This window comes from Chaetodon trifascialis, chromosome 9 (assembly GCF_039877785.1).
Source record: "Chaetodon trifascialis isolate fChaTrf1 chromosome 9, fChaTrf1.hap1, whole genome shotgun sequence".
Lineage (NCBI taxonomy): Eukaryota > Metazoa > Chordata > Actinopteri > Chaetodontiformes > Chaetodontidae > Chaetodon > Chaetodon trifascialis.
The window spans coordinates 10,762,022-10,789,043 of record NC_092064.1 but is presented as its reverse complement, the minus strand read 5'-3'; the positions used below and the strand labels follow the sequence as shown (position 1 = coordinate 10,789,043).

Sequence of the window (27,022 nt, the reverse complement as noted above, 5' to 3'; positions counted from 1 at the left end):
GAAATCATAATCAGCTGACAAGAAAACAAGAATGTCAATCCATTTTTTAAATGAAACTGAACATTTGGCCTGTATCTTTTGTTGAACTACTGAACAAAATTGACATTGTTAAACATTCATAACTTTGCTATTATTTTTCCTCACAAAAAGTTTAACTGAACTCTGACTCCAATTTTATGATTCCTGACATGTTCATAAACAAAAAAAACATGTGATTACCGTAGTTTAAAAAAACAATATCTTAACAATATGTCCTTTGTAGTCCCGCGAGGGGAAATTCCAAAAAGTGTTCGACGAGGATGGGATATTTGACTTATCTTTTCTCTTTTCCTGGCATTTCCGTTTTGCTGCAGTCTCCACTTTGTCTCAGCATGAAAACAAAGTTCCCCTCATTCCACCCACATGAGATATCACTGGAAAGGCCAGGATGTCCTCTGCACAACAGGACTTAGTAGTAGCTCAAATGAATCACAAGATATAGACCAAAACCAAATGTCCACTACAGAGGACACAAATGAATAGGCTGGGTCTCCGGAGGATATACATTTTAATTCAAATGCTTGACAAAAGTTGTGTGTGTTTTCAATATTATGAGTAAGATGTTTCAATTCCGCGGAGACGTGCGTGCTTTTATTTTGAAGGTCACAGTCATCAGCCTCTGGGTGACGTCAGAGGAACGATTTTATTCTCTCGTTTCGTTTTTTACGTGACTTCTGGCAGAACCCGTGACGGTTACAGCTGTTATTGAGCGTCCTATGTCCTCACTGAGGACACGAGCTCTCGTGACTGTGCCTGACAGCGCTCAGCAGCTTTTCATTAACGTGTGTTGTCTTCTTGTCATGGCAGTAACACTGTGTGTTGTTTTCATACTTTTAGCTTCGTTTCACAACTGTGGTGAGTACAGTCTGCCGAGATGTGTGTCAGAAAAGTCTAATGTTTCCTGCTTTGACTTCATGTAAAACAGAAATCAAAGGCCAGTTCTGCTTCTGCCCTCTCCTGCATCTATGTGTCTGAACTATATATATCATTATATCCTACTATACATGTTGTGCGTTAGTACACTGATTAATAGCCAATTAATAACACTTAGAAATTAACTATTACATTATATAGCATCACTAAGGGTAGAGAAACATTGTCTGTGTGCAGATGGGAACCTGCGCTTTGCCTCCTACTACGGAGACCACATGGTGCTGCAGAGGTCTCCAGAGAGAGCTGTGCTGTGGGGCTATGGCCCTGATGGTGCTCAGGTCACCATCTCCTTGTCAGGACCAATAAAACAGAAAACCTCACTGGCGGTCACTGTGACAAAAGGTGAGTACAGCTGGTTGTTGTCAGCTGGGAAGTTTATGCTGACATCTGCATATACTGAATGGAGGCGGAGGCCAAACAGAGCGATCCTGACAAGGTGGATATGGCACACACCCCATTTTTGCATCAGAGCTGCTGTTGTGTAATAACAGTGTGAACAGAAGGATGTGCCCGGAGGAAGAGGAAGCTTCAGAATTAGTTTCTCAACCTTCTTGATATGCATTATAGTTATTGTGTTATGTTTCTGCATTACATGTTTCAGTGACACCACAGCACAGTTGATTTTTTTTAATGTACTGCGTATAGTAGTCCATAATCATTGAGTGTTTTTGTCTTTTTGCAGGTATCTGGCGAGTCATGCTTGACCCCGTTGAAGCCGGTGGTCCCGACAATGTGACAGCAGCCGCTCAGGGCAGCAGAGCCAGCCTGACAGATGTGCTGTTTGGAGATGTCTGGCTGTGTGGAGGGCAGAGCAACATGTACTTTAAAACATCCCAGGTAGGCTGAGCCAGGTGAACCCCAGGGAATTTTGTGTTTTTGTATCAATTATACTGACTTAATACTGACAAAATTGGTTTTAAAGGACAGCACTGGTGTCAGAAAGATGACTCACATCACCTGGTTGCACTAAGGTTGTACAAAATACATTTGTGGCATGAAGCCTTCTACCCAAAAAGACTTTTTTTATTAGGTATGTATGTATTATTCATATTTAATTGTTAAATGAACTCTCTCCTTTATATATTCATTTATTCATCCTCCAATAGATTTTCAATGCATCACAGGAGCTGGCCCTCGCCGCAAAGTATCCTCATGTGAGGATGTTTATGGCAGCCTTGAACCTGAGTGAAACTGAGCTGATTGATTTGATTCAAGTGGAACTTCCCTGGTCTGTGCCCACAGCCAGTAAGTCAAGGATTTATTTATTTATTCATAGAATTATTTAAAGACTTGTTTGCTGCTAAAGGTTTTGGTTTTGGGGTACTGAACTGCAACTGAGCCAGTTCTAAGTGATGCGTGTGATAGAAACATGCATGTATTGCATATGTTCCTGTATCCAAGCTGCTGTTTCATTGTGGGTACAGCACATTACAGTGTGGTGCTGTCCGTATAATAGAATAAAACATCAATGGTTATGACAGATTAACAGGCAGATGTATTTCTAGGAGATGTGGCAGAGTTCTCAGCAGTGTGCTGGCTCTTTGGACGTTACATGTACGAGAACCTGAAATACCCCATAGGATTGGTGGAGTCCTGTTGGGGAGGCACACCTGTCGAAGCCTGGTCGTCTTCAAGAGCCCTGCAGCAGTGTGGACTAGAGCTAAGTAACGTCAGGTAAAGATATGATGGAACGCAGTTCAGCTAAGCTGCAGCCTGACAACGGACAGCTCATTTTACCAAACAGTTCTCATGCAGGTGTAAGAGCTTCTCTCACGCTCTCAGTTCCCCTGAGTAATAATCAAGAAAAGTTAGCTTGCACTGACTGCACTGTTGCTACATCGTCCCAGCCCTAAAGACAGAAACTCAGTCTTGTGGAACGCGATGATCCACCCGCTGCTCAACATGACCATCAAAGGAGCCATCTGGTACCAAGGTGAGGCAAATGCAGATTATCATCAAGAGAAGTACAACTGCTCCTTCCCTGCTATGATTGATGACTGGAGGATGGCGTTCCACCAGGGCTCAGGGGGCCAGACGGCTTGCGACTTTCCCTTTGGATTTGTCCAGGTGTGTTGGTATTATTGTTTTTAATTTAGGAGTAATGCAGGTCTTAAAACGAACTTTTTAAAAACACTGTAATTATAAAAATATCTAACTGTGTCGCCCCCTGGTGGTGCTATCAAAGAAGAGACTGTGGCAATCAGCAGTTGGTGCTGCTCCTTTGCCAGTATGTATATAAAATATACTATAGCTACATTACTTGCAACACTGTAGATGTAACAAATGATTTCTTTACACTTGCAGCTGTCCACCCACAAAAAGGGCTCCACAGATGACGGCTTTCCAAACATCCGCTGGCACCAGACTGCAGACACTGGCTTTGTCCCGAACCCCCGCATGCAGAGAACCTTCATGGCTGTGGCTGTGGATTTACCAGATGAAACCTCGCCCTATGGCACGTAAGGATTGTGTTGATATGTATTCACAGCATGTGAAATCATTACACTTTGCTCATACAGCACCGATGTGAGATTAATGAATGGTACCACATCAGGACGTGCAGGGATTGTAAAGGAAGTCTGCATCACTTGAGCCTTCAATCACCCTGCTGACAGTGAGTGTGTCTGACATCCAGGTGTGCTCGGTGGACATAAATTAGCCAGAAACGCCGTGTAAAAGAAGCATTCAGATCACTGCTGTGCAACCGCTTCATATAGATTTGATTAACAACTCTTACACATCAGAACTCCGTGTAAAACTAACTTAATTTGAGAGTTGTGGTGCAGAAGGTCAGTGCTGTTTTTAACAGCCATGACAGCTTTGACCTGATTTCACTGTTTAGTATATTTAGAAAAAATGCTGCTGTGAGAGTTTTAATTGGAGCGTGGAGCTCATATCACACCTGTTCAAATGTTTCTGCTTTGGCATGCAGTCAGTCTGTGGATGGATTTTTCTAAACATCTATAAAACTTTTCATGGACTTGCCCCCCTATGTGCTGCCAAGGCACAATAATTCCTTGGCATAATTCTCACAGTGACAGAATTTCTTAACGTACCAAAAAATGAAAGAGCAGCAGGGTAACAGCTTTCAGCTATTTTTCATCTTTATTAAATGCGATTATGTGTCCTGCTTTACTGTATTGACTTTCAGCCTCCCTATCTGGTCTTCCCAACTGGTCCATCCGTGATGTTTGTTCAAGCGATATTTTCTTTTTGTTTCAGGATCCATCCCAGAGACAAGCAGGACGTAGCTTACAGGCTGACATTGGGGGCGAGGGCAGTGGCTTATGATGAGGACGTGCCCTTCCTCGGACCTTTCCCCAACCAAATCCTGTACGGTCCGACATATGTCACCATTACCTATGACCAGACCGTCTCTGTCACGCCATCTAAGGACATCTTTGAGGTAAGGCTGGCAGCAGCATAGTCAGTGCAGGTATGTCCCAGATTCACCCGCTGGCTTTGTTAGGGATACGAACACAAAATCGGTTTAATAATAGATGTAGTGGATGTTTGGGCTGATGATAAACAGAATAATTTCTTGCTAAAAACTGTGATTTTCCTTCTATCAAGATCTGTTGCTCCATGATTCAGGCTCCATGTGGGTCTACGTCTCACTGGGTAGCAGTTCCCATCATGCAGTGGGGCCCAACCACCGTCCAGATAGCTGCCAACTTGTGTCCGCCGACTGAGGAAGTAACTGCCCTTCGGTATGCATGGAGAGACTGGCCTTGCAGCTTCAGAGCCTGTCCCATCTACAGCGCTAGCGGAATTTTACCTGCGCCTCCTTTTATCATCAACCGCTACCCAGCAACAGGAAACGTTTAGAAAAGTTACTGACCTGGAAACTGTGAGAGGACGAAGTGATAAAAAGCATGTGCCTTTGGTTCCTTTGGGTCAAAGTGAGCTGACTGAGCAGATCTGTAGGCAGATTTACCAGCTTGTAAGTTCAGAAAGACAATGGATGACACTGTAAAAGTGATGAGCTAAATGTAGCTAATATGTCTGTTTTTCACAGATGTAAAGGCATCAAAGTATTTAGCCGTAAAACCTCAGAGTGAAGGGTGTTTTTTTTTTTTTTAATCTGAATGTCTGACTTCTGCATTGCTCTGGTTTAACACAAACCAATCAGTTTTGGTATTAAGAATTCAATAAAGCCTCCCAGTCAGTGTGACAGGACACTAAGTTTAGGACAGTATAAAGGTATACAGTATATACATTTGGTTATATTGTTTATTCTGTATACAATGTGATGAGCATGTATACTATGCTCTTACAGCCACTGCCAATAATTGCTGGACTCCATGAATGTAGAAAAGCATGACAAACATGTTTTTATTGTAACAAAACTCTGGATTTTGACGTTTACAACAGAAATGAGTCTTTTTGATGAATAAATGACATTTCAGCAACAAGGCTTATGAGGGTGTGTTATATTCAAAGGCAGTGCTTTTACTTCAGAGTAAAACAGATGGAAATGAGATGAAATTACTGATTAATCACATGTGATATATTGTTGTTTCCCCTGGAAAGACATGTTAGCCATGTACCAAAATTTGTATAAGGGGAAAGCATAATAACCTCAGCACACATCCCCACTAATGCTGTCTGGGACTTGCGAGACGATGACCTGTTATTATTGAACCAGGAAGGCGGGGGGGAGGGGACAAGGCTTGTACATAAGAATGAAAGTTTACAAGCACTGAGACCACGTTGGATTGATTTCTGCGGCACTTTCAGCATCAGGAGCTGTAATATGAGGTAGAGGGCTTCATGGTTGAGGAGGTCAGGTGGTGCTGATGAGAGGAGCTGGGAGACGGTGTCTGTCCTGAGCAAAGACAGAAGCATAAACAGTGAAGAAGAAAAAGAAGAGTCACTGTCAGGGCTGAAAGTGCAAGGCACAACAAGCACTGTGAAACCCTGGCTGTACTTTTGCTTTGTAATCCTTACACTTACAGTTTGACTTCTGGAAGGGAGTGCACTTTTATTAGCCACTTACACTATGTTATTTACAGCAGAGGCCTGGAGGAGCAGCTGCTGGGGTGAGGAGGCTCACTGACACACTCCAGCAGAGAAAAGTATAACTGAGCAGCTTCACTGCTTTGCTCACACATTTTGACAGCAGTTGTCGAGGAAGGAGACACAGTTTTCACTTGTTTCCCCAACATGGAATTCTCACCCGGTTGCTTTTATGTGTTTGATACATCAGCTTTTATGCTATGTTATTAGGTGTGCATGCAATAATTAAGGTCCTGCAAATTAAAGAGGTGTGAACAAAACATGATGGAGGTAACAAACATGAGAGCAGAGCTGAAGACACTGCCAGCATGGAAAAGAGATCTTTAAGCAACCTGTAATGTGCTCCGTCTTGATGCTCTCATCAAAGCCTTGGTGTCTCTGGTAGGCCTCAAAGTTGACCGAGGCGTCGTCCTCTGATAGGCTATGAGGAATCTGGCCATCACCAGGGCGACACACCTCAAAACGGATCCATCGGTAGCTAAAAAAAGCAAATTAAAAAAAGTCCCGTAATTTGATGCGTATCTCAAAAAGGAAATTCAATCAACTGCAAAACCGTTGCTGTTGCTTAACCGTCCAGTAAGTAAGCATAATTTCTATGTATTTCTATGCAAAAGGTCTTGTTTTTACTCGTTAATGTTTTCCTTCAAAGCTACGTTTTAATTATTTAATATTGCAGATTCAGACAAATCTCATTCTTAAATGATAATCTGCAGGTCAGAAAAGATGTGAAGTGCATGCTGCAGTTGTTACCGCGGACGGTGAACTTACTTGCTACATTTGCGTGCTCCAGGACAGCTCTGGATGAGATTCTGGATGGTGGGGTGGGAGAAGCCAAAGAAGTCAGCTCCTGACGGCACGATGGGCGCCACAGACTTGGAGCTTCACAGAGGGCATGTTGAAAGAAGTGCATGTTGATTTTTGCATGATTACAAAGTCATCACATTGAGCTGACTGAGCTTTTTGAGTCTGAATTTGCCTTGAACATATGGTGGACTTTGGTACCTGACAGATGCGATGGCCTTCAGTAAATTGGAGTGGCACGTCAGGGCAGAGGAGGCCACGATGGCGTTCTGAGGATCTTCTTCAGGCACAATCTCAAACTTGGGGAACAAAATTGGATTGTATGCGTCAATAAAGTTTATTCAAAACCATTTAATTTCATTCCTGGCATTTGACACTGAACAAAACACATCTTCATCACTAAGGCTGGACACCGTAGCTCTGTTGTGTTCAAGTTTATCCATCTCTAAATTAAAGTTGGCAAATCTGACTTCAGCAACAACTCCATGTGTGCACCTGTGGACCTGTTCCCCCGTCCTTGATTTGGCAGGTGTAGAGGCACTGCTGGTCGGGGTTTTTCATGCTGGCAAAGACTCTGGTGCTGCAGAAGCCCACGGGGTAGATGGCACACTCATCGTGGAACAACATCCTGTCTGTGATGATCTGGAGAGCAGAAAAACGTAAAAGGCTTTTAGAGAGGCTTTCATTCTATCACATGTTGTTGTGATACAGACTTAATATTTATTCAGTCAACCACCATTTGATGACTGAATGGCGGGAGCGTGTGTGATTCACAATTTAGGTGAGCGTGGTAATACAGCTCTGGCATGGGAGTGAAGCCAGACACCGACCTCTCCCAGACTGTAGACCGTTAAACCTCCCAGGACGATGGGGAAGACAGGACGACCGGATGAGTCCAGAGGGATGGGCTGCACCAGCTTCCGAGACCCGTCTGCCAGCTTTCTCTTCTTAGACATCTTCTTTGGAACTGAACAGACCAGGGGGGAGATAAAATAATAGGTAAACCACATTGAAAGTTAACTAACTGTCTGTCATTTTCAACATGCATCGGCATGAATACACAGCACTCACATTCCTCCTTTCCATTTTCCCTGCCTCGCTCTTTCCTTTCCTTCTTTGGTTTTTTAAGAGGTCCGTCTTCCCCTGTTGACACCACCGAAGCCAGGCTGTGCCCTCCAGTCAGGCCTGAAGCCCCTGCAGGACCTGAGGTCAATGCCACAGGCGGCACAGGTGGATGAGAGCTTGAGCTCGGCGTGGGTAGTATCTCCCCCTCTGACAAAGACTGGTACTGCAACAGTGACTTCAGCAAAAACCTGGAAATGAGAAATAATATGAATGTGAATGAATCATGAATCACACCAGTTGGACAAAAGCAATGCTTGAACACCTCACCTCCGCTCCTCCTTGCCTCTCAGAAACTTCTCTTCTAAGTGGGCCACTTCATCACAGAGAGCTGCATTCTCCTGTGGGAGAAAATCACTCTTTACAACATCATACCACACGTGCATGAAAGAAAAGCCACAGTAAGCTTTCAAGGATTGATAGTTTGCTCACAAATATCATGGCACGGGCAGTCTTGCGCAGTCTAAGGTACTTGAGTCGATACTTTTCGTTCTGGTTTTTTCGTGAACCTCTCTTCATTTTGGTCTTATGCTCTGAGGAGCTGGTGGGGGATGGGAAGGCGGGCGCCGAGGCACCTGAGCCAGAACTGGAGATGGTATTCTGCTGCGGAGAGCCCAGGAAAGACTGAGCAGTGAAGGCCTGCAGGGCCTGCTGCCGCTCCTCATCAGTCTATAAAGGAAACAGAGGGGGAAGAGAAGGACAGAGATCTGTTCATATGCACCAGGAGTACCTAAGGCTAATGTCTGTGCTGCCTTCAGGGTCATGGATGAGAGTACAAAGTAAAATGTAGACGACAGAATGAACACTGATGGAGCTTACACTTAAACTGCTGTATGACAAAGGATGAAAGTTACTGAGAACAAAATGTGCACAGATCTTCAAAACTAAAGAAATGATTTGTGCTCTGAATTTATCTGTGGGGGGATTCCCGGCTCACTATCTTTTGATGGTGAAACACAGATTTAGGAAATAAGTCTCTCTGTGCCATTAGTATGCTCTAGTCAAAATGAGTTGTCCAACATAGCTCAAAGATCGAGCTGCTGAACGTTTAACACAGGTCTGCATTGGTACTATGGCAGTTATTCTAAGGGCTTATTAGTACAGCAGAGTGCTGTAACTATAATTGGAGATTAATAGTGAGTTATGGATCGGGCTAGGCGATTAATCAAATTATATTTTCAATTACGATTTTGGCCTCAAACAATTATGAAAACAAGATAATGAAGATAAAATGATTTTTGTGCCACATTCTGTTTCGCAATGATGCTCTCGTTTTGTCTCGTGTTAGAAATCCCTTTTTTCTTTAAAGCCCCTCCATAAAAGCACATACTCTCTCTCAGTCCGTCTGTGGTTTAGATCAGCTACACGTCATATACACATCATATATTAAATAAGTCTATATTGATTATATTATTACCAAGCAGCCCTAATTATTTAAATTCTGCTCTTCTGGATCCTTGCATCATCTTTTTTATAAAGTAAGAAATGGGAGATATCCTACGACATTAAACCAGATTAGTCATTTGATTTGAGATTTGTCAGACAGCACTGCAAAAATCCCTACCACTTTAACGATGTTGAAAGGTAACTTTCAACGTAAATAACTTGTGCCTATATGATTGTATTACACCGGGCAACAACGTGTATCCAACTGGAGCTCTGGAGCCAGACGTTGTGAGGACAGCAGCCCCTTAATATCCAGACCAATAGTCTGCTCAAATGCATTTTCAGTATCCCGTCACATATTCAGGTTTTGTGTGAAATTGACATTAGTGTCCCATATAACTCACCAGCAGTGCAAAGACTCCGTTTCTGTTCTCAATCCTCTTGAATCTCCTGCTGCCTTTTTGTGTCTGAAACATAATGCGAGACTGAGGCCAATGTGTGGGGGCTGGAAAAGCCAAATTTGTTTGCCAAAAGATGGCGAGGGGTTAATTTAGATAAATTCCACCATTATTAGATAGAGCAGGTTCAAGGCTTCTGAACACAGAGCATCCTTTGTTCTGATTACAGCCAAAAAGTGTCTGCCTCTTTTAAAAAATGTGAAACAAAGTCAAAGAAGCGAGATGGAAAAACATGGAGAAAGCAAACGTAGCAACAGAAATACAGATGACTGCATGAACCGCATCAGCTGAACTCAATGCTAAATGGAGGTGCAGGTCATTACGCTCAACAGCAGAGGCTGCTGTCCGACTGAGTGTCAAACATCCTCCTTACCTCACGATACATGACGGCCTCCAGGCTTGACTTAGCACTGCCGAGGAGAGAAGATAAGAAGAGTCTGAATAGCAGAAACTGAAACAAACATTAGGCTTCAGTGGACATTAAAAGCCATCCCCACTGTGGCTGAAAGTGTGAGCACATGAGCAATAAGATGTGTAGTCAACAGAGAGGTTTGCTGTACTTGGATTGAACAAGTCCCCTGTCGATGATCCTCTGTTTAATCTCCTTTATGTGCATGGGACGTCCAGCTTCTTCCAACACAATCTATAAGAGAAAAAGGAGAGTTACCAAACAAAAACAACTGTTCTCTGATAAACAGTAAATGTTATCAATAACACCAAAATAGGAAGAACATAAGGCAGATACCTGCGCAGCATCAAGCCATGTGAGGTTTGGCTTCTCTGCAATTTCACTAGGTGGTTCGCTGCAAAGACAAATATTTAGCATCATCCAGTTTAGCATTATTTTATTCACTGATATTTTGAGAACCATTATTCATTAAATCTTAAACATTTAGAGCACATATGCGTCCATATTTTAGTTAGCAGTCAAACTGTACCAGGAAACTAAAAATGTTGGCAAATGCAACGTGGCAGACACTGTGTCTGTCATTTAATACGGGATGATGTGACTCAGCCAACAAAAGAAAAGCTTAAATGACAGAGTCCAGAATGACAAAGTAATGCTCCACTGTTGTTTTGGAGTGGTATCACTCTTAATGCTATGGTATTAAATTTGAGCTGCATTCTGATTTGATTCCATGTGAGCACAAAACTGACAACATCTTTTCATTGGGGCACATCTACATGGATGGGATGCTCGCATCTGTATCCATCACACCCTGTTATCTAAACGGATGCATTGAATCTTGGACAGGTCTATATGTATATATAAGCAGTGAGTGCACACTTTCTAGAGTACGACGCAGTAATGATTTGTTTTAAAATGACATTATTTTCAACAACCTCTCCAGAGTTTCAGCGGTCCCAGACAGACTAGCAATGCTGTCCAGAGCAGGAAAAAGAGAGTAGTTCCCCTGTCCATCAGCCTCCATCTCAGATTCAAACGTGTTGAGTGACTCCATAGGAGACGGGGTCCTTTAGGCAGAAACATTAGCAGAACAGTCGTTATGAGCTACAATAACATCAGCAACATTGAGACTGTAGGCAAGGGACACGTATAGATATCGGCGTGTTGTGCTATGGTGTAGTTAGCTAACACTTGCTAATTGCTCACAGCTGCTAACAACATAATGCACAATAGCAACTACAAGCAAGCAAACGCACACACACACACACACACACACACACACACACACACACACACACACACACACACACACACACACACACACACACACACACACACACACACACACCTTAATAAAGCTGCAGCAAACCAATAAACCCACTTCTTTCAGTTCGTGCTCCGCACTCTTTGTTTCCGTGCGTCACCCGGAACCTTCAGTCGTCCTCATCGCAATGTTTACATACAGACAGTGCGGCTACATGCTAACATTAACTACCTAGCAACAGCTTCCGGCGTGATACAGCAATAATGTAGAGCTGTAGACAAAAAAAATCTAAAAAGAAAAAAAATATCACAGTAATATGGTTCAAGGTACGAGCATCAACGGGAAAAACAGCCTATGTTTATGAATAAATGAGATAGAGGACGTGGCTTACACCGGACAGTATTACTAAGAACACTTTCACCGGATATCCGGGTTAGATCGCTTGGACGATGATGTGACGTACGTACAATAAGAAACGTGAAAAATCTCAGTTTCACACTTATATTTATGGACACAGCAGGGATGAATGATACTTTTGATGTTAAACACGTCTCAAAGGTCAATAAGATTTGTGAGTTTGTGAAATGATGCTCAGGTTAAACTATATCTTTTCTTCATAATTTCTGAGCATCATTTCACAAACTAAAATCTTTATGTTGACCTTTACCTAAGCTCATAGAGAATAAAATCACTTATTTGACATTTACCAAGCATTTGTGACATTTTCTTATTAATATTTTTATGTAGCAAACTAAAAATACCATGAACCCATGAAATATGTCTTCACATCAGTGAAAAATGGCCATAATCCAAATCTATAAATTGCATTTAGAGAAGCATGTGTGTGATACAATAAATTTTAGTGCACAAAACATCTACATTGTTCTTTAATCACTCTTTTAGTGTTATTTAAGCAAAATGTAGCTTATCTCAGTCATTGGTAGTTGGCTACCTCCTCTTCAGATGTCAGGGGTTCCTGCCATAGTTGGCCTCCAGTAATAAAGGGACACTGCTTTTGCTCCAGCAGCTGTTTATAACTTGATTATCTGAAAAACTCTCTTTATGGTCAAAAAAAAAAAAAAAAAAAAACTCTAAAATGCACATTCTCTTTCATTAGTTTTTCCTCTTTCTGGCACCTGCAATGTTTCCAAATGCTATCTTCCCTCACCATTCATCATTGCAAAATGACCTATCATGTGGTGCAGACCTAAATATTTGTGTGGTTGTTTTATGTCCAGAGAACAACACACAGATTACAAGTAAAAGCAAAAAGGATAGTCCCATAGTGAAACAAAAGTCCTTAAAATTTAAGGGTGAGTGACAGAAATAAGGTCAAACTGAGCTCATTTGCTGTGCACTGAGAAATAAACGTGTGCAAACTAAATCACACTATTGTTGCCTATTTTCTGTCATTCTGTCATGGTAGCCAGCAATAAAAGGGTTAGTTTTTTGGGGGGGGGGGGTTAATCTGATTTGAGCAGTTACTTCTTATCACTCCTAAGACAGCCAAAAATCACTAATTAAATGGGTGGTTCAACCAAATTACAAAAAAGAATTTTGTCACTTACCCCTTGTGGTAAATAGCCGTGCAGATAGTGTTGGCTTAAACTGCTGAGGTTTTAAAATAGTGTAATAGCAGCTACATTTTTTCCAGATGCACTGTCCCCAAAGACCTCACTGTGGACAGTTTGAGGGTAATAGGTCAAATAGCAAATGCTGACAGCATGTTCCGGCGATTATTTGCAGTGTGGACGCACTGTTTCTGGAAAAGATTTAGCTGTTTTGTAATGTCATGAAGGTGACACTAGTCACAGTCTTGTTCGCCTCCATTGTATTCAGGTGGAAGAAGAAGTTTCGGTGATAGATGCGAAAATCTGAGCAAATATAACCAAAACAATCTTTCTGACTGGATTCCATCAGAGTTAAGGGAGAAAATATATGTTGCTGTAATTTGTATGAACCAACTCTTTAAGGCACACACTTGCATGTTGCATGTTGATCACCTTCTTTCTTTGCTTTGTGCCTCAACCAGGATTGTACTGCGTTCACACCTCCATCACTAAACTATAAAATCCTTAATTTACCCACGTTCATGTAGTGACTCAGTTGTCCTCTCCTCTTATGTGGCTAAAGTTGACCTAACATGCCCTGTGGTCGTAATTCTAAAATTGTAGCATCCAAGCAAAATACAGTAGTATTTTATATCACCAGACACAGCTTAAATTTTTTGCTATTTTTCTTTCCTGTAGTTGGTGTGTGCAAATAAGTATATTCTGCAAGCTGGACCCTCATATGGATAGAGTGGATAAAGAAATTGTAGGGGAGCTCTTGCATGACTCCATTTCACATTTATTTGTAATCCTTTGATGTGTCCAAAGGACAACCTTTAAGCCCTTTTTTTACACCCGTAATTGTGCAATTTAGCATCAATGAAATTGAGTAACCATATCTGAGCAAATGCATTCATTATCAGTACATTCCTTTGTTATTTCCAAAACAGAAGAAATGCCAAACAAACAACAACAAAAAAACATTTTAAAGTGGGTCAAAGGTTATTTACAGAATTGATTGACTGATAATCACTCACTGACCTTTGTTCAGTTTTACTGTCATTTGATTGACATGAACAGCTGCACATAGACTACAAAACAACATCTATCTCTGAGAACTGTTCCCCACATCACAACAACATATGTTACTGTTATTCACATAATTGGTTTTCATGATATGCATGCTAACAGGAACATCTTGGACACTGACGGTTGGGTCATAGGTAAAGAGTTTTCAGTAACAGTTGAGCCAGCCGTAGTTGAGCAGTACACGCATCACTCTCCTGTATGGCAGGTAGTACTCACTCTGTCTGGGGCCAGATGAGAAATACAGATATCCTGTGGGAGAGAAGAGTCACTTCAAATTAAAGTACGTTATTGGACTGGCAGCATTAACTTATTATTTGGAAACACAACACTGACTTATATTAAAAACAATTTAGATTACAGTCACCTCATAAAGTTCTTATGGTCAGCAAACTGTTGCCTTTTTACAGATTAAGAGGTCGACATTGTCATTTATTTGCAGTTGTGTTTCTGGACACCTGACTGATGTAAGTCCAACATTCGCTCTCCTTTTAGCTCTGTTTTTGCTCTCCACCACAAAATATTCTCAAGCTGTTAAATGCTTCACCAGCTAATCGTTAACTGTGTCTGTCTGCCGTTTGGTGCTGATCATAGTGCACAGTGGGTTTTTCAGAGCTTTAGACTGAAAACAGCTGCCTGTTGCTGGAAACTGGGTTAATGGTGGTGGTGAGCTAAAACAGTAAGTTTGCATCATAAAGCAGTGATTGAAAATACACTTAAACACTTCACAGGGCAGAAATTCTCTGTGGGCTTGTCACTACGAGACAGTTCACATTACACATAGTCATTTTAGCAATTGCTAAAGGAGCAGTTTGGGGAAATAGTCTACCACATAACCTCCTTATGACTTGGACAGAGTTAGGCTCGCTGTTTCCCCTGCTTCCAGCTTCATTTCTAATGAACAGACGTGACTGTGGTTGCAATTTTCTCATTTAACCCTCAGCAAGAAAGCAGGTCAACCAAACTGTCAGACTGTTCTGTTGATATAAAGACACTGTTTGTGGTGATAACCATTTTTTGTCACTCTAACAAAAGGTAGCGCTTGATTTTTATGAAATTGGTTAAATTACTTAAGTGAATAACATTTCTCACCGTAATTCTCAAAGGCTGCATCTACTCTGGAGCCTATGCCAGGGAAATCCCAGGTGATGGCTCGTGGGTACCCAAAGTCCATTTTGTTTTTGCCTGCATCATAGCTGCAAGAGAGGAAATAAAAGGCATTTATGCTCAATGAATATCTCATGGATTCAACATGTACATGCCATGTTAATAATGAAATGAAGCCTTGATTGTGACCAGCACTCACCTCCAATACTGGTTATTAACAAAAATGAGTGTTTTTCCAGTAGATGGCACGTAGACGGCTGCATCCACCTTAGTGACTGAAGAGGGGAGTCCGAGGTTGGTGATAGACTTCGGATAGCCTGAAATTATTGTCTTTGCATGAGCCCTGATGGCCCAGTATTGGTTACCTGTAGAGAAACAGCTGGAGGTCATTATATCGTGTGGAAGCTGTGTAGCTTCACAGTACGCAATAGATCGAGTATGTTCAACATTCAAACAAAGCTCTGTGATCATTACCTTCAAAAAGATACACCACATCCTTGTATGGGACTTCAAAAGCAGCATCGACAGATTGGATTCGTGGCCATTTTGTGCTCACTTTAATCAAACGGATTCCTGGCAATCTTGTACTCTTCCTCCAGTAGTATCTAAAAAGGATTTTAAATTGAAATATAAAAAGATGTATTAACGAATGTCCCAAAGAAAAAAAACAAAACAAAACAGGATGATCATCACACGTTCAAAAATGTACCCGTTTTTGAAGAAGTACAGGTCTCCTTTGATGGAAGTTGCAGCATCAAACACCAGCTCGCGGCTGCACTGCTCATCTCTGGGGTTGGGCAGAGGGTCTGGGTTTGGATCCTCTGTTGGGTCCTCTGGCTCTGGTCCAGGATCTGGTCCGGGAGGTGGTTTAGGTTTTGTTGTGGGCACTGGTGTGCGGCTGCCTGAAAGATGTATTGGCTAGTTATTATTGTTATTATTGATCATTTAATGGAAGATTGTCTCACCGTAATTTAATCTGACATTAATGTGAATCATTATGTGGAATCTGATGTTTGTGCTCACCATAAAGTGCTTGAACCCCACGTCTGTCATCATCTGGCAACCTGTATCCATTTGTATTGACATATTGATAAGTGGGGAACATGAGTGCTCGTCTGTCCCTGGAGTGATCCAGACCCAGAGCGTGGCCAAACTCATGGGCCGCCACCAGCAGCAGATTCACACCTTAACACAGCAATTGCAATCATAGTCAGATATATTTATTTTTTTATACAATGCATTTGCTTTTTTGGGAAACTATTTATTTTTGTCAACAATGTTGAAAATATATAGGCTTTATTTTTTTCTTTACACAGTTTTCAGCTCTTATTGTGAACTAAACTTCATAGGGAACTGCACAGATTATACACGTCTTGCTCATTGGACAGAGTATATTTACCTCTTTGGGTAAGAGTCCAGGTTTCATCATCATCAAAGTGTGTGTCCCCTCCCTGGCCCCGTCCAGGAGAGTTAGCATGAGCCAAGACTCCCCCCGCCCCATCAAAAGGGTAAAAGTCCCCGTGATCTGCAATGTGAAAAAGAAGATAATGTAATCTTAAGTTTCAGAGTGTTAGTCTATAATTGCACACAGAGATTTGTCAAGATCAGCGGCCATCACTGATGTAATTATGTACAAAAAGAACAAACAAAGCAAGGCAATGAATGAAGAAGAAAACCGCTCTTTTCATCCACACTCACATCCGCCCTTGAAGAGGATCATGATGTCCGCAGTGCCGCTGTAGACCTGTTTAAAGTTCAGTGGGATGACATCACTGTAGAGCTGGAAGGCCCGAGCAATGGTTGTGTCCACCTGACTCTGGGTCAGATCTGGAGTATAGCGTGTGATCCTGCTCAAATCATACACTAGGTTGTTGTAATCATCGCCATCATATTCCAGGTTATATATTCAACAACAACATATCCAATTGCATGATTAAGGTATTGACAATATTAACATGCTGCTGTAGCGTGTAACTTCCAGTTACCTGTATGTGATTAGCTTTTTCTCCCATTTGGGTTTCCCAGGGAAGTGTCCATATCGGCTGATGTCTGACACACCACACCGAGGTGCCTTCATGACCTCAACAGTCTCGTTATTCAGGACACCAGTCACCTGGTGGTCACGTGATGATATGAGGTAGAGATTCGTCAGTGTTGAAGTTATTAGCCACAGTGATTATTTCTTTGATCACAAGAGAGTAAAAATCTTTCAAACATTGAAATTACCTCCAGACCAAAGAACGCCTGCATTGCTTCTAGATCCTGGCTGAAGGAGTTCTTGTTGATGCTTCTCAATGTGGAGTTTCTCATCCCAACATCAGCGTAGAACTGAGAAAGGTATCCCTGATACCAGCAGAAGAAAGAGGACTTTTTAAGTGATTCACATTTTATTTACTCTTACTATGACAGAGCTTCACTCATTTAACAGCCTGTCTCACCTCTGAGCTCCCTGGCTTTAAATGTGAGATGTATTCACCAGGTTAGTCTAGGCAGCTCCCAGCTGCTAATATTTCTGCAGACTAATTTGCTGCATTACCTCAGCAAGGTCCTCTTCCTCTGGTGAAACTGTTGGAGCAACGGTCGGTGCTGCATGACACACGGCTAAACAGGCCAGCAGCACTATCCAAGAAGCAGCCAGAGACATCTTGTTTAAATGTTTTCTTCTTTCCATCCACTCTCCTCTTATGAAGACAGCCTTGACGGTCTGATAAAACCTGAGTAAGAGTACGTAGTGTTCTGTTGTGTATCCCAACAAACGTTGAGCCCCTGTGTCGGGGGGAAGGGGAGTAAATAGTGGCCCCTCTGACAACACTGTGGGAGGAGATGATGATCCGTTTAGCATATGATGAAACATTTGTGAAGCAGTTTAATTGTGTGTTGTCCTGGTTTTATTGAGATGCTGTCATGCACCTCTTCAACTGTTTCTTCGCACCTTTATTATTTACCATCTGATGTCTGTATTATTTGCCACATATGTACAGTGTAGTAGAGTATTATGTCAAATATAGATGAGTTTTATTAGCCAAAATCATATACTGAGCTGCAATAGTGAAGAGCATTCCAATTACATGAGACTGATTTGCTTCATTTGACCATTTTGAATTGTGGTGTTTGGTGGAGAAACAACAGGCACATACACCTACAAGCTCAAGCAATCATCCCAAGTGAGAAATTTAGAAATGAAGAAAATACAAAACTGCCACCAGTCAGCCAGCCATATCAACAAAACAACTTCTCTGTCAAGAAAAAGACACACTTGCTTACATTTTGTTGTTTTCCCTGCTCTCTTGTGCTTTTTGATAACCCTATGTACAATGACTACAGTCTGGTTTGGTGGGTAAACATGAGCACTATGTGGAGCAGTCAGCATATGACTCATGAGGTTATCTCAAAGCACTGAAATGCACTGATTCCGGTTGGAACTACCTCTCACTGCCATTTGGTTACGTTAATGTTGCCTTGAATTCAACCATACAGCAGCTTAAAAGTTCATGTTACAACTGAGTAGGCGGACAGGAAGGTTTTATCTGCACCTACCTGTCTGCTTATATGTCTGTGTGGAAGGTCGGTGACTTACTCAAGTACTCTACTTACTTTAATACAATCCTGAAGTTCTCGCACTTTATTTGAGTATTTTCATTATATTCTCTGTCCTACTTCATTCCATTTCAGGTGACATGCTGTAGTTTTATTGCGCTGCATTTGTTTGAGAGCAGCAGTTTTTGGTGACTTTGCAAATTTCGATTTTCAAAAGCTACAATGAGCCTCTAAAACACAAGGCATTGTTAAACAATAACTTAAATGACCCAATAGTATACAACTCGATTAAAATGAGCCCCACTGAAAACAGCTTAATACTGAAATGCTGCTGACATGTTAATTACTGAACTGAAATGTTAAATTACACAGCATCATACAGAGAGTGTGTTATCTCCTCATTTCGTTTCAGAACAAATTAAATGAAATGTTAACAACAGCATTTAGCTGTAAACAGAAAATTTCTGCATGAGTTGATCTAAAACTGGGGCAAATGGTGTTTTCAGTACAAAAGTGTGCGGTTAACCCAATCCGCCTGCCATCTTAACACGGTAAAAACAAGAAATTACAACTTCTATTTCAGTTGAATTCTATTTGTGTCCTGCTGCTCAGGTCCATATTACAGAAAGGTTTTTTTTATTGCTTTTTTTTTTTTTTTTACCATGTAACTTAAAGGCAGCGTAGGGTCACCTCAGGATTCCAGGTTAGCCTGTTTGGATGAGTCTGGGGAAGCCAGGGTCCATCCTTCTCCTGCACTCATCATACACTGGATCATTAATGCCAGTAAACAGACAACTTTATGAATAATGTTCATCCTGTTAGATTTATAAATAAAGAATGAGTTCGCTGTTTGAGTGCAGACAGTGTTTTCTAATATTTTAATAATCATACAAACTGATTCACTAACTTTGAACAGGAATTATGTGTAGATATTGATCATGTATCTATTAATAAATTTTGATGGGCATGCTTTCCTGTTGACAATATTCATGTCTTTTTTTCACGCAAAAAAAAATTCTATACATAAAGTTACCCGTAATAAACCTCCCACGTGACACATACAGCAGTGTCAACCTGCTTGACCCTGGAGGAGAAGCCATACTCATAGATGGAGAGAGCATGACTTCTCATCTTAAGCTGTTGAAGCACCTAGTACTTATGACCTGGAAAAACACAGCCGTGTCACTGCGTTTTAGGACACTGTGAAAAACAGCAACATACCACAAGCTCTGCCAAACTCAATGAGCCTCTTGCATGAACTGCAACACTTAAGTTGCACAAGGCTGTAATTTGGGCGCAACATTGTGTTCTCCTACTGGAAATCCAGCCTTGTCATGCTGACAAGGCCTAAGTGATGCTTTGCAGACTGCCCATTACTCTACCAGTGAATATGTACGCCACGCCTTTGGCAGGGATGTCATGAGTGGTATCAACATGAGAACTGACGGTTGGTAAATATGTGCTGCTGCCGCCCTCTCTCAGGCGATTTTAATAAGTTGTTTGCATTGTTCTCATCCACATGTGCCTAGAATGACACAATAAGGAGACTCAGGCATATTGAACCTCTTTTGAAGTCATAAATGAACAAATATTTTCCCTGTTTTTTAAAGAAAAACAGTCTCAATTCCAAAAACAGCCAGTTTTAATTTGCCTCTCACTGTATAGTGTTTGGGTCCCAAGCATGTCAGCTTTGGACAGAGAGTACTCTGTACTGCTCTGATACCTGAAAGTGGAGTACATGATAGCAGAGGGGTCTTTTGAGTGAGTCAAACCCAGTGAGGACCTGAAATACAGCAACAGAGCATTTGACGGGAAAACTGATAAACAATCCCATTGAAAACTTTAAGAAATATTGCACTCTTGGCCAGGCCTGTGTGATGATGTCACAGCAGGTGTGACACCTGCACCAATGACACTGATTGGGGCGTGGCCTGAAGTGCAACATGTTTAAAGTTACAAAGAGCAGCGCAACACCTGTTTCCTGCCAGTTGTATTGGAGAATTGACATTGTTCACAAAAGTATTCGGATCCTTTATTTAAAAGCACAATGTGTAACATATCTGCGTTAAAGTGTCTAAAAACGACTTGATCTGTGTTGTGTTAGGGTTTGTTGAGTTGTTGAGTTGTGTACTTACATTATCCCAAATGTTTCCAGCAATGTTCAAGTAAGTAAGTTGAGATGTAAGTAGTTGTTGGGATGGAGGTCACTTTAACTACTTTCTATACTTTTTAGTAGTTTAATATTATAACAATGCACCAAACTTTAGGTTTAAGCTGATGTGAAGTTGATGTTTGTGTGTATAATCTTAATACACAAAGTCACTTAAACTGTGAAATAAATTGCTTCGAAAATGTGTTATAACATCAAAATACTACTACAAGTACCTGCAAGTTGCACATACACAGCTTGAGTAAAAATACAATTTTTTTTAGGTATGCTTTAACTTTGCAAGACCTTGATTAACCTAAACCAGCAGTATAAAGAACAATGGTTACACTGTTTTGACAATCTCCTTAATTTGCTGTCTAAATAATGTTGCTTCTCAACATGTTTTGACTGACAAATCTTGCCTCCCTGCCATCCATGTTTCATCTTCATCAAAGTGCACATCTCCTCTTCTGGCTGAGGGGCATGAGCCATCAAAGGGAAAGAAATCTCCATGAGCTGCAGCAGAAAAGACACTCCTTCACAATATGAATTAGACAGGATTACTATAGAATCCAATGTGCTTTTGTGTCTCCTTTACACTAATTACTCAGCAGGATTTCCATTTTGAAATCTTAACCAACAGAATAACTGTTCAGAAGTGGTTTTCAGATTTACTTCTGTGGGCGAAAGGGAAGATTATATCAGCTTTGCCATGGTTGACTTTGATGAACCTCAGTGATGCTGCATCACTCCACATCTTCAGGGCTGATCAAAAGCACATTTCCATATCCTCTCTGTTCATTTATGTCATGTATTCTGCAACCCTGCATGCCAGTGCTAAAGATGGGCTCAAGCATGACACAGTGGGAGCAGCCAGCTCCACAGCTGCCTCTGCAGCAACATATCCTCTATCAGGTCTCAGTTTTTATGATGTAATGTATCTTTATACAAATCCTTTTCCTCTGAATTATCACTAAAAAGTGTTTTTCCTCTGGGAGAGATTTCTCTCTTTTCAGCGACTCATGAAGGACATAGATGAGGTGATTCCTGTTAAGTGTCAGGACACTTAACATTGAGCCTCACTGAGCCTGCTTATTAAATGCGGAGTATGTCAACTGCAAAAGAGGGAGACGAGGTGGAAAATAATTTTGAGATGATTGAGAAGTGGATGGTTGGAAGGACGTTTTATTTGTTGTTTCTCTATGCATTCAGTAATGTTGATCTTAATCAACCCTTAAAACTATGTGTTCTGGTTGCTTTGCATATTCTTCTTTTAGCTGAAATCCGTTGATGTGCATAAAACAAAAAACTGATGGCAGAAAATAGTGTGCCATTTGGTTCAGCTCAATCAATACCAATAGTTATTTGTAATATAGAAGAGAACATCTGTATTAGGCCAATCAAATCAAAAAGACCTAGTATTAACTTTCTGAATAAAAGCATATTACAGAACATGACTTGGTTATAGCTTGGAATAGTTTTACATTAGAAATTCTGCATTTAATATGTATTAGTGCAAAAATTTCGAATGGGATATCTGTGGATAATATAAAGTGTAAATACATCACGTTGAGTAAATAGTCTCCACCAGCTCTACGTGCTCATGCACATCACAGAGTCCAAAACGGGGAACCACAGCCAGAACAATTCCATGTTTTAAATGCACATTTCCACCAGGCTTCACATGTTTTATATGGGGATATTCTCGGGATTGTTGGGAAATCACATGGCCAAAAAGCACGCAGTCCTGGTGGTTACAGCTGGGTCTACCTGACCCACTTTTCTGGAGGTTTTGTGGTTAAAACCTCCCAATGAAACGTCTGCATATATGTCTGGGTTTTCTGTCTATAATGGTCAAACGTGTGCGTGAGGAGTGTGTTTTGTTGCATAGAAACCAATGTTTTTAGCAAGTATTGTAGATTCTATTCAGTCAAGTCAAAACCTGCAGCCATAAGTGAGGCAAACCTAATTTAAACCCAGTCTGCACCACAAAAGAGATCTGATGAAAAGATTTAAATGAAATAAACCAAAGCTAATGCTGGGAGCATTGTACTGTGAGGTACATATAAAAACCACACATATTATTAGATTTAAGTTATTCTTTATTCTGACAAAATATGAAGACTGATAAATAAGACTCCGCTTAAAAGTGAAGTGAAGCACAGTGTTTAGTTTTTTCCTCTTGTGGTTTGATTTAATCAAGGTTTACAGGTAATTTCCTTGTTCATGGATTTACAGTATTTCAACATCCAAGCCAAGAATTTGCTTTCTCAACCTCGACAACAAGTTTCTTGGTATAGTCGTATTTGTAGACCTCTGGTCCGACAAAGAAGTAGATGAAACCTGAAATGAGAAGAATCAGCAAGGTGATTGATGTATTTAACCTTTATGTTGGTAAGAGTGTTTTGCTGTTTGTGATTTTTGTGATGTTTGTAATTTGTCATGTCACTGCCGCTGCTGCTGATGATGATGATGATGTGCATCTCTCTGAAATTGAATATCTACTTTTTGAAATGACGGCATATCACACGAAAGTCTTTAAGTGGCGAAGTGGGTAAATTATGCAGTTTAAATCATAGAGGGAACCCCGTGCTCTGTAAAAACTTCACACCACTCTGCTGATGTTGCATCTATATTAGCATTCCTGTGCTACTAATAACAATATGGCTTGCAAAACATACATCACAGTGAGTAATAATAATTAGACTGGCTCACCCTCTTTATGAACTGCAGCATTTATTGTGGTGTTGACTCCAGGAAAGTCCTCGCTGATGTACTTTGGGTAACCGAAATCCATAACCCTTCGGTTTTCATTGTAACTGAAAAAGGCGGGATATAAACAATGTTTGTTATGACTCATGATCACTGGATCCTCTTTCAAAGCTGAGACAAAACATTTGTACACGGTGCTACTAGTATAGTCACGTCATCAAACCTCAGAATCCAAACTGAGCCCTTTGCTCGCTGTGTGAGGTCCGAGTGAGAAACGAAATCCTTCATTCAGGTCTGAGTCAACTTTTTTAATGTGAAAGTCCCTATCTACCAGTGCTTTGTGATTTGTCTCTGGTACGGATCTACACTTTCATTTTTGGTTTGTTCATTTAGGCTAAAAACAGTACAGTATAATTTGATTTAATTCAGGCGGTAGTGCACGCATACAGAAATCTGTTGTCACTTTTGCTAATGTATGACACTGGATTCCGATTTCTCTCCTCATAAAGAAAAAAAGGAGCACTCTATATTCAGGTACACATATTCAGCTTTAACTAGTTGCTTATTAGCACAGATGTTAGTAGCATAATGGCTCTCTATACAATAACCTACTAATTACTGCATATTTATTGTCAGTAAGGAAGCTGTTGTACATAAATTCCCATCCTAATAACCTAATCTTTACCCATTAACTCCCAGAATAAGGCATAAATAAGTGCTTTATAATGACTAATTAAGAGCTAATATGCTTCTGATATGTTTGTCAATAAGCAACTAGTTAATGTGAATATGTGTGTTGCTGAAGAAAATGTATTCTACAGTTTGAAATGTGTGTATTCTCATATCTGCACAGCTTAAATTGTTTGCAAATTGTTTTAAAATAGCCTCAAACAATTGAAATCAGCGGAGTAAAATGTTCTGTGCGAAAAGTACGAATGGTCCTTTCAATGAGCGTGCTCTGATTTGAGTCAAACGTGGATTCATGTTGCCTCACCTCCAGTAAATGTCATGCATAAAGAAGAGTGTGCGTCCTGTTTTCACTATGTGCACTGCTGCATCAACGTCCTGGACCCAGGCTGGAAACCCAAAGTGGCTGAGTGCTCGTCGCTTTCCCTTTATGAGAGAACCTTTCACTGTCCAGAACGTGGATTCTGTTAAGGCATAGGGAAAATCAGTGGATTTCAAAAAGAGAAAAACAGTTTAATGATTGATCAATGATTGTGTATGGAAAATGGGATGAGATCAAATTATAAGAATGCAGTGAGATCAAGAAAAGCTCTGTTGCGGTTGACTCGGTTGACAGTTACCATGAATGAGATAAGCTGTGGATCTGCGAGGCACCCAGAAGGCAGCATCGATACTGGTTTCAATCTTAGGCATAAAGTTGGTGATGGGACCTTCCTTGATGTCATATTGCTCGTTATGTTTAATCCAGAGATATCTTGTGGGAAAAAAACATTACCAGTTAAGTCAAAACATTAATCACCAATTGTAGGATGGAATTATAATCAAGGCCTCTTAATGCAACCTGGGGTGGAAGAGACTAGAAAAAATTATCAACATACTGTTCTCTGAAAAAGAAGGTGGCATCCCCAAGAGTGGACACTGCGTCAAAGGTCAGATCTGGATCACATTTGTTCTGCATGGGCCGAGGGAACAGCGATCCTGATGCCCAGGGGTTATGCTGAGGGCTCCAGCTGTACCGGGAGAAGTAGTTTGGACGAGCTCTGGCTGGACCTGCCACACATCAGCGCACACTTAAGGATCAGATTCCACAAAATCCTCAAAAATGCAACAATACCCAATCAATGTCACTGTACTTCCATTCCAGTAAATTTACTTGAAATAGATAGAAATTTACTGTAAAGTGCGTTGATATTTGCTACGTCTTCTGCGGATAATAGGTTGGCTGGATGAGAGGATCTGTAGTTCGGATACATCAGTGACTCTGGGTTTCTGGAGTGCTTCATGCCCAAAGCATGGCCAAATTCATGTGCAGCTACAACCAAGAGATTAAACCCTGCAACAGGACAAAGAAAATGCATCCAAATAAATGGCATCATCTTTTTGTAGATATCTATTGAGATCCCTACAGAGTGTAGAGTGGCAGTGTGATGCAGATCAGCACCTGTTTTTCCTGCTGTCCAGCGTTCATCATCATCAAAGTGTGTGTCCCCTCCGATGCCCAACCCCGGACCAAAAGCATGAGCCAGTGTACCTCTGGGCCCATCAAATGGATACAAGTCACCATGTTCTTCATAATATAATCCAGGCCAAACATGAAATAGAAACCACAGAGAAAACCATTTTCTTTCAAGCCAAGAGAAAAATTACAGGCCTCCGTTCACCTCATCTAAATGAGTCTGTCCAGTTGAGCAGCCAGTGTATGATGACACTGCCTTGGTTAGCAGTTAAATTACTACTGAAGCTCCCCGAGCGTATATCCATGAGATTGTGTTTTACAACATAAACAATATATCACTGAGAATTATATTGTTGCTGTTCAGTTTATTTCCAAATATCGTCCATCTCTGTCCTGAGGGAAACAAAAAGACAAACCCACCACTGGTCACAAACTCCACCATGATGTCAGCGCTGCGGGTGTGTGACCTGACAAACGTCAGACTGCTGGCTCTGGCCCAAACACTGAAAGCTGACTCAACCAGAGAGTCCACAGTGTTGCGAGGCAAATCTCTGGTGTACCTGCCAATGCTGCAACAGCAGTGAGTACATGTCAAGTTACTGGTTAACATAAAGACACAGGACATAAATACAAATCTCGTCAGTCTGATTGAAATTGTACAGCACAGCACAGGAACTTGTGATACTTATTGAAGAGCAGTAGCTCCCATAAGTCCTTACATAATAAAACACATACTTTTAGGTTATGCAGTCTTTTGTAAATTCAATTTTACATTAAAAAAAAAAAAGAGAATAGCTGCCTTTCTTACTTTCTCTTAAGTTATACATTTGTTCTGCATCTCATTCTGCAAACATGCCTCAAAGAGAACTCACAAAGAACTGGATTAGGGCGTTTCAGACAGTATTACATAAGTTCAAGCATGTATGGTGAACTTGGCACTTTGTCAAACCCACAATAACTCTCAGAGGCGGGAGTCCCAAACCCAAAAATCTGTTAACCATAATGATTTGTGACACTTGCTATTCCCTGTTTCTGCCACATGTTTTATTGCCCGCAGCCTCAAAATGTTTCCCACGTATTGGTGGGGTTTGCAGTTTAGGAACAACCAGACTGTTCTATTTTTGCAAGTTCAATCTCGGTCAGACATGCCTTTATCTTTCATGAGCAGACTGTAATTCTTCTCTGCTTTGAATGCAAAAAGAGTGACAGCATCTTGATCATTTGACACCAGTAAAGACCACCCAGATACCTGTAGGTGATGACATTCTTGTTCCATCGTGTCCCCTGGATGTGGCTATACTCCTCCA

At 41.1% G+C, this 27,022-nt stretch overlaps 2 protein-coding genes across 2 annotated transcripts; one reads left to right on the top strand and one right to left on the bottom strand.

Moving 5' to 3' along the window:
• The first annotated feature begins 697 nt into the window (after window positions 1-697).
• Window positions 698-5,289, top strand: siae (sialic acid acetylesterase). The gene is made up of 9 exons (XM_070970389.1): window positions 698-894; window positions 1,150-1,314; window positions 1,655-1,809; window positions 2,079-2,217; window positions 2,478-2,646; window positions 2,820-3,039; window positions 3,277-3,431; window positions 4,195-4,378; window positions 4,546-5,289. The coding sequence occupies exons 1-9, from the start codon at window positions 756-758 to the stop codon at window positions 4,798-4,800; spliced, it is 1,581 nt and encodes a 526-aa protein (XP_070826490.1). The 5' UTR covers window positions 698-755; the 3' UTR covers window positions 4,801-5,289.
• tbrg1 (transforming growth factor beta regulator 1) lies at window positions 5,282-26,198 on the bottom strand. The gene is given in 31 exon segments (XM_070970388.1): window positions 5,282-5,800; window positions 6,324-6,469; window positions 6,760-6,870; window positions 6,994-7,091; window positions 7,288-7,434; window positions 7,623-7,759; window positions 7,864-8,105; window positions 8,185-8,255; window positions 8,347-8,583; window positions 10,132-10,168; window positions 10,319-10,401; window positions 10,504-10,549; window positions 11,088-11,234; window positions 12,754-12,781; window positions 15,160-15,263; window positions 15,374-15,539; window positions 15,649-15,779; window positions 15,884-16,076; window positions 16,198-16,359; window positions 16,574-16,699; window positions 16,873-17,021; window positions 17,160-17,287; window positions 17,401-17,517; window positions 17,711-17,760; window positions 19,373-19,526; window positions 19,768-19,874; window positions 20,094-20,236; window positions 25,138-25,245; window positions 25,430-25,592; window positions 25,701-25,826; window positions 26,136-26,198. Coding segments are annotated over 31 exon segments (3,765 nt in total). The 5' UTR covers window positions 26,158-26,198; the 3' UTR covers window positions 5,282-5,714.
• Window positions 26,199-27,022: the final 824 nt, after the last annotated feature.